The 12,322-nt window shown below is 34.7% G+C and overlaps 1 protein-coding gene across 1 annotated transcript in view; it reads left to right on the forward strand.

The window, feature by feature from the left end:
• Nucleotides 1-12,322, forward strand: part of LOC108578525 — a 33,942-nt gene that overhangs the window by 9,696 nt on the left and 11,924 nt on the right. The window contains 3 exon segments of the mRNA XM_017941879.1: nt 2,724-2,860; nt 3,655-3,808; nt 4,368-4,456. Coding sequence (XP_017797368.1) covers nt 2,761-2,860; nt 3,655-3,808; nt 4,368-4,456 — 343 coding nt within the window. The 5' untranslated portion in view covers nt 2,724-2,760.

Genomic DNA, 12,322 nt, shown 5'->3' on the forward strand with positions numbered 1-12,322 from the left:
AATCGTAATACACGTAATACAGTTCGCCACCCAAAAACGGAACGACAGCGATTTTCGAACAGTAGCACCAAATTCGAACTTCCGTGTCTCATTCAATTGTACATTTCATTGATATTCTAATAATCCTATTTATATTATTTTGAATATTAAGTGTAAAAAGATATTTAAATATTGGCGAGAATTATATAGAGACACGGGAATTCTTTTTTCTTATTGTGTTTTCATTTATTTTTTCTCAAAAATGCTAAGAACATGTTTTATAATGAAAGAAATTTTAGAACTATTTCTTTTATTTTTAATTCTTTTCGCTCAGCTCGCGGTCTTATGACATCATCCGTGCTGAAAGTGTTAAAGGGTAAATTTGTAAACTTAACATCGTATAACCGTGTTGAATAAGCAACGAACAAATATAACACTTTGCGTGTTACCATGAAAATGTTTTTTTAACCTTGCTCCCGCAGCCCATTTCCGCGATCCATTATTGCACGAATTTCCTTTCGACGTTTCTTTGTTTACCAGCATTGTAAACGGGCCTACGTTAAAATGGATTCGTAGAAAACCTTCGACGCGGAAAGTTTCAGCTGTCGAACGAATTGAATCGTCAAATTGCGAACGATCGATTGCAATTTTTTCGAGAAAATTGTTTCCTGTTCGATGGTTCTCGTCGTTTGTTTGGAAAAATAGTAGCTTATCTATGGACACAGTCTGAAAGTAATTTTGTGTCTGAATGTGGTGACATATGTTTAAAAAATAGAAGTAAAAATTGAAATGCAAAAATTTGTAAGTTTAGCAAGCCTCGAAGTACTGTTCTCAAATATTTAACTGAAATTACTTTTAGATACTATGTAACAAGCATAAGCACAATAGCACCGCGAATCCGACAATTTTAGGGCTGGTAACGCTAGCAGACAGTGAACGCGCGCTAAAAATAAGAAACTTATCGACGATAATTCGCAAAGCTGCTTGCTGGCATCGTGTCATTCCCTAAATATAGTGCCTGCATTTTTCACGGTCGATTTCTTCATCATTCTTGTTAAACACTATTTTGCAATTTTACGTCTTTACATTTGCTTCTTCGAAGTTACTCAAAAATAGATACTTTTATTTCATTAATAATTAACACCATACATTATGCAGATTGGAATTTATACAAATTTCAAATTTTATTGAAAACAACTCCCACCAATACTTAAATATTTTTTTATGATTAATATCTAAGATAATATAAAACTACTATGTTGCTAAAAAATAGATCTGTTATTTAATTAACAATCGACATATACTATGTATTTCTTTTTAAATATTTTTGTATTTACAACATTTGACGATAGAAGAATGTCATTATAGTGATTGAAAAACTAAATAAAAATTGTAAAAAGTAATAAGTAAATTAGCACAGAATTTTAGTGTATTAATACCTGTCAAGCAAGCTTACAAAAAATGCTTTTTTCGTTATAACTAAGTACAAGGATATTTTTGTAAAAAATTTTATAGACAGCCTTTTAGTTTTAAACAAACTATTTTGATTAAATGACTCACATAAATAATTTATAATTATGATACTGCAACGACCAGCTACATAAAATGAATAGAAACATTTGACAGGTTAGAACACGCGCGCCAGCGAAGCTATTTTTAAGAAAATCGTTTCAGTCCTTTTATTAATTAAGATGCGAACAATGCATCTGTTCCCAAAAATTTCGCTTTAGACTTCAGTAGCATTAGCGGATGTCATAAACCGTACGTTTCCCAAGAGTCAACAACACGAGCCCTGGCGGCATGGTACCAACCACGTCATGGGTTCCCGTCTGGAGGAAATCCTACGACGTTGTCAAATTGCCAACGGCAAACGTTTCCCGCGCAAATCGCACCGCCGTTTCTAGAAAAGCGCGCCAAAGGCGCAAGGAATAGAGGGCGCAATTAGTAATTTAGAAATTACCTGATTGGCTAATAACTAGCGAACTGACCAATAGAAAAAAAGAGTGATCAGCGGAATTTTTCAAGAAAGGAAATCAATAGTATAATCCAAACCGTAGCATAAATATACAATCGTAAATAATAGGACCAGCTTTTCTGACACAATCATAAAGACAGGGCACACGTATTTTTATTATTGGCCGAAACGGTCACATCTCAAGTAGGATCATATAGCATTACGTGATGAAAAGAGTGAATGAAATACATCGAGACCGAGTGGGGTAAAGCAATAGCGCGCGATCCGACAAACTTCAAAGTAATAGCGTACTCGTTGTTTCGTATGTCCGCGGTAGATATTGGAACGTAGCACCCTCGAATACGGGGATCCTACTACTATGTTAGCGTAAATACGCCACTGAAAACCTAAACGGGGCAACTTTGGGAACGTCACAGTCAGAGTCAAGCGAAGCGAGTGAAGTATCCTTCTTATCCCTGTGCTGTCACGTTGCTAGTATTCTATCTCTGCGTAATACAAGGAACTTTGTGATTCTATCACGCAGCAACATTCCTTCAATACTAATAAACTTAATTGCTTTTGCAATGTTTAATAAACTAAAACAAGGGAGAGCAATTCCTGCATCGAATTTTAAGCAGGAAAAGGATTCTCGATCTTTCGTCTCTAGCGCGAAAAAATTAGCTGACGGTAAATTTAAACGTGTTGACATAGAGAAGAAAAAACGTGGCCACAAGAATCATAAAAAGCTTGATGGAAAGTATTTAACGTATTTTACGGTTGTTTGGTTTAGCGTACGAGTGTGGTTAGCAGTTCAGTAGAGCGGCAAAATGGACGCGCGCTTTAGAAGCAATCTGGACATGATCGGGCGCAACGAGCCCATCACAAGGAAGGCCAAATTTTGGCAAAGCTACGTCCGAGCCTTAAAAGGTATCACTTCAATCGTTCATTAAAAAATTTGGAACAATTCAGTATAGTATATTTAACTCTTTTCTGTGAATTTTAACTATACTTCATTATTAACTTCAAAAATTATTTTAATTAACTTTCTTTCTTTCTTTTTAATCCTGGATTAATCTGGTGGAGTCTGAAAAATCCAATGTCATAATTTTCCTTCTGTTATTTTTACAACTGTAGCGACATATACAAAAAGGGTTCAAGTGACACTTTTTCCAAATATAATTTTAGAGCATATATGAGCATATTTGAGATGGTTCTACATACTGTGCAAAAAGGATTCATTTACCTGTTATAAGAATAGAATTATTCAAATTTGAAGATATACTACACAAAAAGACTTCATTACAGCTAATATGTAACTATACTATCCATTAAAAGAATGTGTTCACTGTAACTTTCCTTCCATAAATATTTTTGTGTCAACTGAAAAATTATTTCAACTACACATGAACTTCAATTGTAAAAATAACATATCAAATCAAACAGGCCCAATTTATCTTTTCTTTTCAACTTCAAATTCTTCTTATCCTCAGATCCACCAATAAGATTTCAATGGTTTGAGGCTTTGAATCAATGCAAATGGAAAATAAGAATTTTAAATTCTCAAATGTTATAAAAATTCACTAAACTAGCGTAGGATTAAATACATGATATGCTTATAGATATTTATGATTTTCTAAGATATTTTAGAGATAATTCAGATATTTTCAATGATTTTATATTATGTGAAATTGATAAATAAATGATATTGTTAATGATGACAGGCACCGATGACATCAGAGCCCCTGAACACACGCACAGACCCCGCAGCATTTTCCGCTCGGATTACCCTGAACTGTCCTCCTCGTGGCCATTTGGAAAATCTATCTTTGAAAACCCCATTCACGCAGCTGATCGCATCAATGTTCCTGGATACAGGTAAAATTATACTACATATCGTACCAGCATATTAAAAATTTCCATGTAAAATATGATCATACAGACTTTCTGAATACATTATTTTATATTGTGTTAATCTTTTGGATAGACTGTTTTATTTCTTACTAATCTATTTTTAAAGTGCACGTTGTTTTCTTTGTTACAAGTTATTCAATCCCACCACAAACTATCAAAGAACAATAATATTAGAAAATTTTTTTCTATTAAATCACTTTGACAGGTGCTAGACTGTATGCCAACCCAGGATATAGTGCTAACTTAAAGTATAAAATTTACAATAACAGTATTAAAAATTACATTGAATAAAATTTGTTTATTGTAATTTCTATCAATATAGAAATATTATAACATCTTTACTATCAAACTGGATTCTTCCCTTAAAGTTACGACACGAAATCTAATGTCGTGACAACGCGACTTCTAGTAGTTACCACGACAAAAGTCATAACAGTAAAAGTCGTGCGATTTTCTGTCACATAAAAACGTACATTTTCATTCATGTACACCCTTTTACTAAGACAAATGTTATCTCCTCAAGGTACCTGCCCGTCCACCGTGAGATCTACGGTTATTCACCGAGGCAGATCTACCCTCATCAATACAAACCTGTAGAACGCTTCACCCCCGGTACGTACTAAAGAACTCTGAGCAAAAAGTCCAAAGACGGTGAACGACGTCGTAAACAAATAAACAAACTAAAAAATACCAAAAAACGAACCAAAAAAGAGAGAGAAATAATCGAAAGAAAAAGAAACGCGAAACGAAACGAAAAGTTTTTTTGATAAAGCTTAAACGTTGTAAGCACACGCATCTCGAACGTCTACGAACGAGAGAGAGTGCGAATATAGCTGTTAGAAGAGATAAGAAAGAAATCGATGAAGAAAAAAAAAGAAACAAAGTTCGAAAGAATGAAAGCAAAAAAGACCTGTGTGAGAACGAAACAGAGAATGAACGATAAAAAGCATGAGAATGTGGAACGAAAGCATCATCGTCGCTGTACCATTCAGTCCAATTAATTATAATCAATAACCGCTCGTTCTCGGGGTTTTTTCCTTAGTTAATAATATTTAAGTTCTTATCATTAATTTGTAACCAGGTGCTTTTGGCTTCTGCCTGTGAAAAAAGTATAAAACAAGTAGATCCAAGTGAGGCCAGAAAGAAAACAAAAAAGAAAAAGGTGTGAAAGACACTTTTCTGTCGGAAGTGTAAATATTCCGAGCTTACGAATTTTTTCACTCCAAGGCCTTTCTCAGAAGCCAGAAACGCCATTTTGGAGGATCCGTCTCGGTACCTTTTAAAAAACCCTCCACCTTTGCCTGCACTGAAACGTGACTAAAAAAAAAATAAAGAAACAAAACAAAAAAAAAACAAAAAAGAAAAAATCAAAAAATATATATATATATATACACAAGAAAATGCAAAATATATATATATGGGACGCTCTAGGCCTACCCCGCCTTCTTTTTTTTTTTTAAGAAAAATTCTTATTCTTGTTATGTGTCATCACCATCCGACGTGTAAAATTCGTATGCACTCTTGTTCGCGTGTTTTTAACTTCACTTCGAGTTCATGAGTTTACCGATAAATCCAGTGTCTCTCTACCTTCTCTTCTTCACGTACCACAGAACCACGTCATAATATGTGTAATACTAATTTACTCTTACTCCGTACACTTTGTATCTAAGTTATTATACTTATAAATGTCGCATATATGAGAACATGCATCTATACATACGTCTAAATATATATATATATAGTTATGTTTAAATATTCCCCCAAGATATGTCCGCCTCGCGATTACACTCAATCCAAGTTTCTTTTCACTCTTTTACATTATTGGAATTAATACGAAATGCAATTTCTTTTCTTTTTTAAATCGCAAATAAACGAAATTCGTCGATAAGTGTGAATCAAGAGCAAGATTTACATCCACTGATGATCGACGCTCCGCTAGTGTTTCATTAATTAATTTAATTCTTCACCAGAGATGGGCAAAGTTTTTTTAGTTTCAGTAATAACCAATTAATGATTAACTCTGATCGCGGTAATAATGAACGTTTGTAAGAGCGTAGAGAGAATTTTATCGATGATCGGTAACCATTTTGTGATAGCTGAAGATTATTAATTAACTCTGGATTTAGTCTGGTGCCATAATTTTCATTCTGTTATTTTCACGTCAAGCCAAAGAGGCTCAATTTATCTCAACTTATCAATTTTAAATTCCTATTCTCAAATTCGTCAATAAGATTTCAGTGATTTGAGTCATTTGAAACAATGCAAACAGAAAAGAAGAATTCCAAGCACCAGACTAATTTAAGGTTAAAGTTTATTAATTTTACATTCTGTGTTATTTAACGGTGAACGTAACTGCGCTGCTGCAAATTCATCACTAAATATATTTGTTTCCAGACGTAAATAATATTTCTAAAAAGTAACATGATTCATAGAAGTCAAGGTAGCAGCATTTGCGCTAGATTACGCGACGAAACTGTGCACTATAGTCTGTTGAGAATTAATTGACTGGTCAAGGTCGCTTTCCCCACCACGAATAACATAATTCGACATTAATACTTATCTCTTTCAAATAACACGACTTCATGCAGCTACTATATCGTAACAGAAGCAAAATAGAAGCTTTTTACAAATTCTAAAGAATAACTTGAAAAATACTGACTCACAACAGAAAACGGTAATGATGGTTACTCGAACATTTCAATTAATTTTGGACAGACTACAGACAAGCCACGAATCTCGGCAGTACTAGTAATAAACTACAAGACATTAAAAACTCGCGTGAAGTAATGCCCATCTCTGTTTTGTAAAAACCAAAAGAAAATGCTAAAACAATAATTTAAAACACATAAACCGAACTAAAAGTAACAAGTGTCGACTAAGCGGCAATAGCAGTAGCGAAGCAGAATTTCAACAGTGAATTAACAACTAGGATTAATAACGATTAATACGATTAATAAAGACGTTCGTTAAACATCGGTGGATGTGTCTCGTGTTGCACGACGTGGCCAACATGGGACAAGTGTCGATGGATGGAAATGGCGACGATCTACGGCGACAGACAGAAACGGTGGCCAGACATCATGGATTCTCATCGATCACTCGTTCATACGTTTCGTTCTCCATCCGTTGTCGTCCAGTGAAAACGAAACCATCACCATCATCATCATAATCATCGCTGCGCATCGTTGCCCAGATAAATGAGAAAAAAAAAAAGGAACGAATGCTAAGCTACCCTTTAGCCGGGGGGAGGGGAAGACCCGAATTGCATGCAGCTCTGATTCTAATTTTTTTACAGGCATTTTACCCACCAAGTGGCTTTGCCTTCATCGCATCGTCGATTTGAGCGATCTTAAGCGACAACAAATCATACGACAATGGCACTCTAGAGAGACTAAACAACGAAACGCGCTTACTACCCAAACGCGACTTCGTCATTGCATACGAAGAAAGGATGTTGACATCTTGCGCGACGCTAACCTTCCAATCTGTATCTAATCAATCCTTAACAACGACTAATCATCGTGTTTAGTAATTGAATTGTTTATTTTAGAAATGACACGTGTGACATTTTTTACAGTTCTTTATTTCCTCGGAATGTTCTTTATTTCTCCAAGCAACTTCGTTTAGCTAGTTAAGGATTTAACTTGTTTTGCAACACTTGTTCAACCCTTTTAATTTCGCAGACCGATTGTTGGTCGATTATTAAATGGAAATGTTTTGATTTAACCCTTTCTATCAATTGATATCAGTTTTTCCTATCTGAAATCCGTAGATAAACAAGAAATTCTTCAAAATAATAATTCGGGTGGGAAAAGGAAAGAGGTTAAAATCAATATACACTGTTAGATTTCTCTTTCGATGTTCTTTTGCTATTCTGTAACCCATTAGCTATAGAAAATTTCATTTAAATATCTCAAAAAATGTGATAAGTAGGAATCTTTTTAATAAAACCTAACATTCTTCTGTGCTATTTCTAAATTTGGCTACCTAATTTGCCAGAACAATGTAGAAATCTTCAATTTAAAACATATTTTTCACTGGTTTTTACGGCAACAATTATCGTTTCTCCAAGAAGCTGGAAAATGTCACATATGTCGTTTCTGAAATAACCGATTCTACTGGTATCTCGACCTTGGAAGCTTCACGGTGGAACGAAGTATTTGTGAATATTGGAACCCAGTATTTTTCGTTATTTTTGTACAGTTATCGCTGGTCGATAATTTTGACTAAATGTGAAGGAAGAATGTTTCATTTTTAACGTGTGTGAGTAGTATATAAGATGTGAACTTATCAATCGAAAGTCTCGATTAATAATTCGAACAATCCAGGCCGTGAAAGCCTGAAAAATCTCATTAAGTGAGATGTTAGATATTAAACATACAGATATATTTGCCAAAGCTCGAGATACTAATTACCACATTAAGCACTAACTCCTGATTGGTTGTCTAACGTTACACGAATCAACACACTCTATCACCTGTTTTACAATTTGCACTAGTACTTCAATACAATTGTACTTATGATATAATTACGATTATACTTTTAACGATTTATATCTCTGTGAAAAATTCAGTACTTTCAATTCATGTACTTTCACAATATTCAATTAATTCAGTATTGATTTTTGCCGATAAGAAGTCACAATTAAATTTCTTTCACGAAGAATTCCACTATAAGGTTACATGTCAGAATTGATCATTTGAGACTATTCTTGCTTTTCACAAAACACCAAAAATGTACACGATAATTTTTGCATCGAAACAAACTCAGACCATCTAGTATACAGTAATTGGCCTGAATCAAGCACCAGCATTGCTTAACACTCTAATAACGATCCATCTTCCTCATCGACATGCCAAAACGAAAGCAACGAACGCATAAAGAGTTTCCACGTGCCCGTTTTCCCTCCATCGATGTGTCCAGACGATCGTCGAGAGAATAAGTCACAACTCTTCCACGGTTTCCTACGTGAGAGCCTGCAAAAAGCGGAAAACACGAACGAAGCCATCTTGAAACAGTGGCCATACGCGGTGGATTAAGTACGAGTTGCTTGTAAGAAGCACAAGAAAGCTGCTGTACACTGTATACGATATGAAATTTGCCAATAAAATCCAGTGACTCGACGAATTTTGTCAATAATTTTTCGTCAATTTTTGTGTTGCATTTTTTGAATGTTTTTGACCGTTTTTTTTATTTTTTCGAGAGTCACAGAGACTCTCGTAAATGTTTCTTTTCTCTGTAACCATGGTTCTTTTGCGATGTTTTCTACGACAATTTTTACGGTTGGACCAGCATTTTTTTCCAATACAACTATGTACATTTTTCGTAGCGTTTCGCGAGAAACGTTCGCCATTTTGATGGTCTTTTTTATTCAATATTTTCGCGTGACAATATTGAAATTTTTACCAATTTCTTTTTGTCCACTCTACGACGAGCAACAATATTTAGGAGACATTAACTCTTGCAGCTGAGGTGGAGGTCGCAGTTTGATTTCAAATGTACAGGCGTCCTCGATAATCTGGATCGAAAAGAACGAGAGACGCACGTGTAAAAAAGAAACAAAAAGAAAACGAAATTGGAATAGGTGCTCGCAAGAGAAAATAAAAAGGAGGAGCGTACCACGAAATTACCAGAAGAGAGATACAATAGTCCCGAGACTTAGAGGCAAAAAAAGAAAACAGAACAAAGGAAAATTGAATACGGCCGCCAAACTTGAAAAAGCTGGAAATTTTCTCTCGACGCTTCCGCGTTCTAATTTTTACCACCGATTTGTTCGATCTTACATCGTCACACATCTCCTTGTTTTAATCAAATTTATTCAACTGTTTTATGATGAAAAAGTTATTATGTTTTATTGTTAAAATTATTACATAATCCTGTAAAAATTATGTTTTTATATTATTAGAATTATCATAGAATTATATTAGAATTTCGTATAAAAATTATTAGGAAAGGAAAAAAATTCATTCGGAGAGATACAAGGACGATGTGGAACAATCGACATAATCACTCCAGTTAATACATGCTTTACTACGCACGAGTATATGAGTATTCTTTTTTCTCCGACTAACCAGTGACAATTAATTTCAACTAGAACCAAAAATTTCTATCTTTTTCAGGAGATGACATATACATTTTTTCCCTGTCTCTATCTTTCTCGATTTCCAAACTTCAGCCCCTTTTATCCTCACGCTGTACCAGCTTACCAACGATAATACGATTATAATTCTTTCCTTCGACAGTGCCTTGTATCAATTAATCAATCTATTAGGTCAGTGTATAAATAATTTCATGTTTCATCATTAAGTACATTTATTCATATTTGACAATTCCACATATGCTTGATATCGATCAAAGTATTTCTTGCCACTGTCCACTACCTTTTGTCACCTCTCAGATAACGATAGCACACCACGTCGAAAGAATCTCGCATCGTCTAAATGGATAAAGTCATCGATCCATTTGAAAAGTACAGGGGAAAAAGGATGAGTGCCAACTTAATGTTATTTCGAGTAAAATGAACTTTGAACACTGAAGACCTATACTGATTTTCCAAACATTATTTCGACGCGTGTCAGGGAAAGTAGCACGTTTCACGTGTCTTACGTTTGTCTTCATTGTCACGAAAAATACCACGTTTCGTTTTTCGTCTCGGAAAATAGCACATCTGAATGATTGGCTATGAAAAATAGCATGTTTCGCCTTTCGCTGCGAAAACTAACACTTTCGAGTGATTTACCACGAAAAGTAGCATGTACCGGTTGTAGCGACGAAAAGAAGCACATTTGAATGTTTGGCTACGAAAAAAGCGTGTTTAGCTTTATACCGTAGCAACTGACGAAATTTGACTTTTTTTTTTGGACCATATAAGTCAGATATGATCGAGTCTGATCTAATAAAAATTTTGTCCTCGTCTGATAATGTATAGTATTCCTCGCTTAATTGACGCAGTCTCAGGTCCGCATCGCGACTGTTATCGAGGGAGGTATGTGTTCTGGGAATTGCCGGCTGTTATCTCACTTTGGCTCGTTCGCTTCTTGAATGCATCGGAAACGAGAGTGAGAAACATTTTCATGTTTCTCGTTTTGGAAATTAGGTGGAGTGATTATTTATTAAACAATATTTTCAAACGTTAAATTTTTCGATGCAAAATGCATTTCGACGATTTAAACTGATCGCCGCAACATCCAAAATGTGCTATTCTTCGTGGCGAAACAGTATAATGTATTAGTTTTCGCGGCGGAAGACTAAACCCGCTAATATTTGTAAGAAACAATGAAATGTGCTTCTTTACGTGGCAAACTGACACGTGCTCTTCTTCATAAGATAAATGAAATGCACTACTTTTTGTAACACACACCGATTGACTGGATCAATACTTACAGTTGCACTTAAAGCTTGCATTAACACAGCACAAAGATACTGTACAATGTACACTCTCATCCTTTTTCCATACAAACACTGATAACTTCACCTTTATCCCATGTATTGTTGTTGTTTAAATGGCAATAACTTGGAACTTTCATCTGTTTTTCCATTTCTAAACACAAAACTGAATGAAAATACGCAGTACAACATGGACCGTCGTCCTTTTCTCCTTTGATTCTTCATTTGTGAATATTGGTGAAAGAAATGAAAATCAGAAGGTGCTATGCCTAAGGAGTATGGCGGGTGTGGGAGGACTTTCCGTTCGAGTTTCATTATCATAATGAGCGACGACCTTTTTTCTTCTAAAGCTGTGTTTCAACGGATTAACCCCTTAACGTATGATTTCTTTTCTGACTGTGCATCTAAGCGTCAGCCATTTACAAATTTTAGTACTGTACCGGGTAATAAAAGTTAATCTGTTGCAGATTGATTACATTTTGTAATTCTCAGTCTTCGGAATTCAAACGAAAGTTAGGATTACAATGAATTTTTCTTACTGATATAACTATTTTTCTCGCATCTTCGTCAGAATCTCTGCCACGAGTCTGACACGTTGTTATAGGTTAAAGGGTTAATCTATTACTACATCACATATAAGGGAACTTCGGTACCCCGAAAATTCCAATTTTTTCAAAACTTTGCAGTCCTGTAGGGGATCTCAATAGAAGTATCCAGCAATTTTTATTTTTTTTTACTACTTTTTGGTACTTCAGTGTGAAAACATCCCTTAAAGTTGGATAGTAAAGTTGTTTTCCTATTTTGCTGTATATCTTGGGAACTATAGTAGATATAAAAAAATTGTTAGAATGAAAATTTAGTGCACATTTTTTTTACTTAAACAACAAATTGTTAACAAATTCTTTGCACAGTTTTATAGAGCATAAAAAGCCATCAAATTTTCACTGTAACCATTTTTTTTTATCTGCTATAGTTTTCAAGATATACAGGGTGGTCCAATAAGAATTACCACCTCGAATATCTCCGGAATTATAGAAATAAAATAAAAATTTTTCGAATAACAGTTTGCTATCAGGGGTTGTAACGTTTTTT

This window comes from Habropoda laboriosa, unplaced genomic scaffold (assembly GCF_001263275.1).
Source record: "Habropoda laboriosa isolate 0110345459 unplaced genomic scaffold, ASM126327v1 scaffold38, whole genome shotgun sequence".
Taxonomy (NCBI): domain Eukaryota; kingdom Metazoa; phylum Arthropoda; class Insecta; order Hymenoptera; family Apidae; genus Habropoda; species Habropoda laboriosa.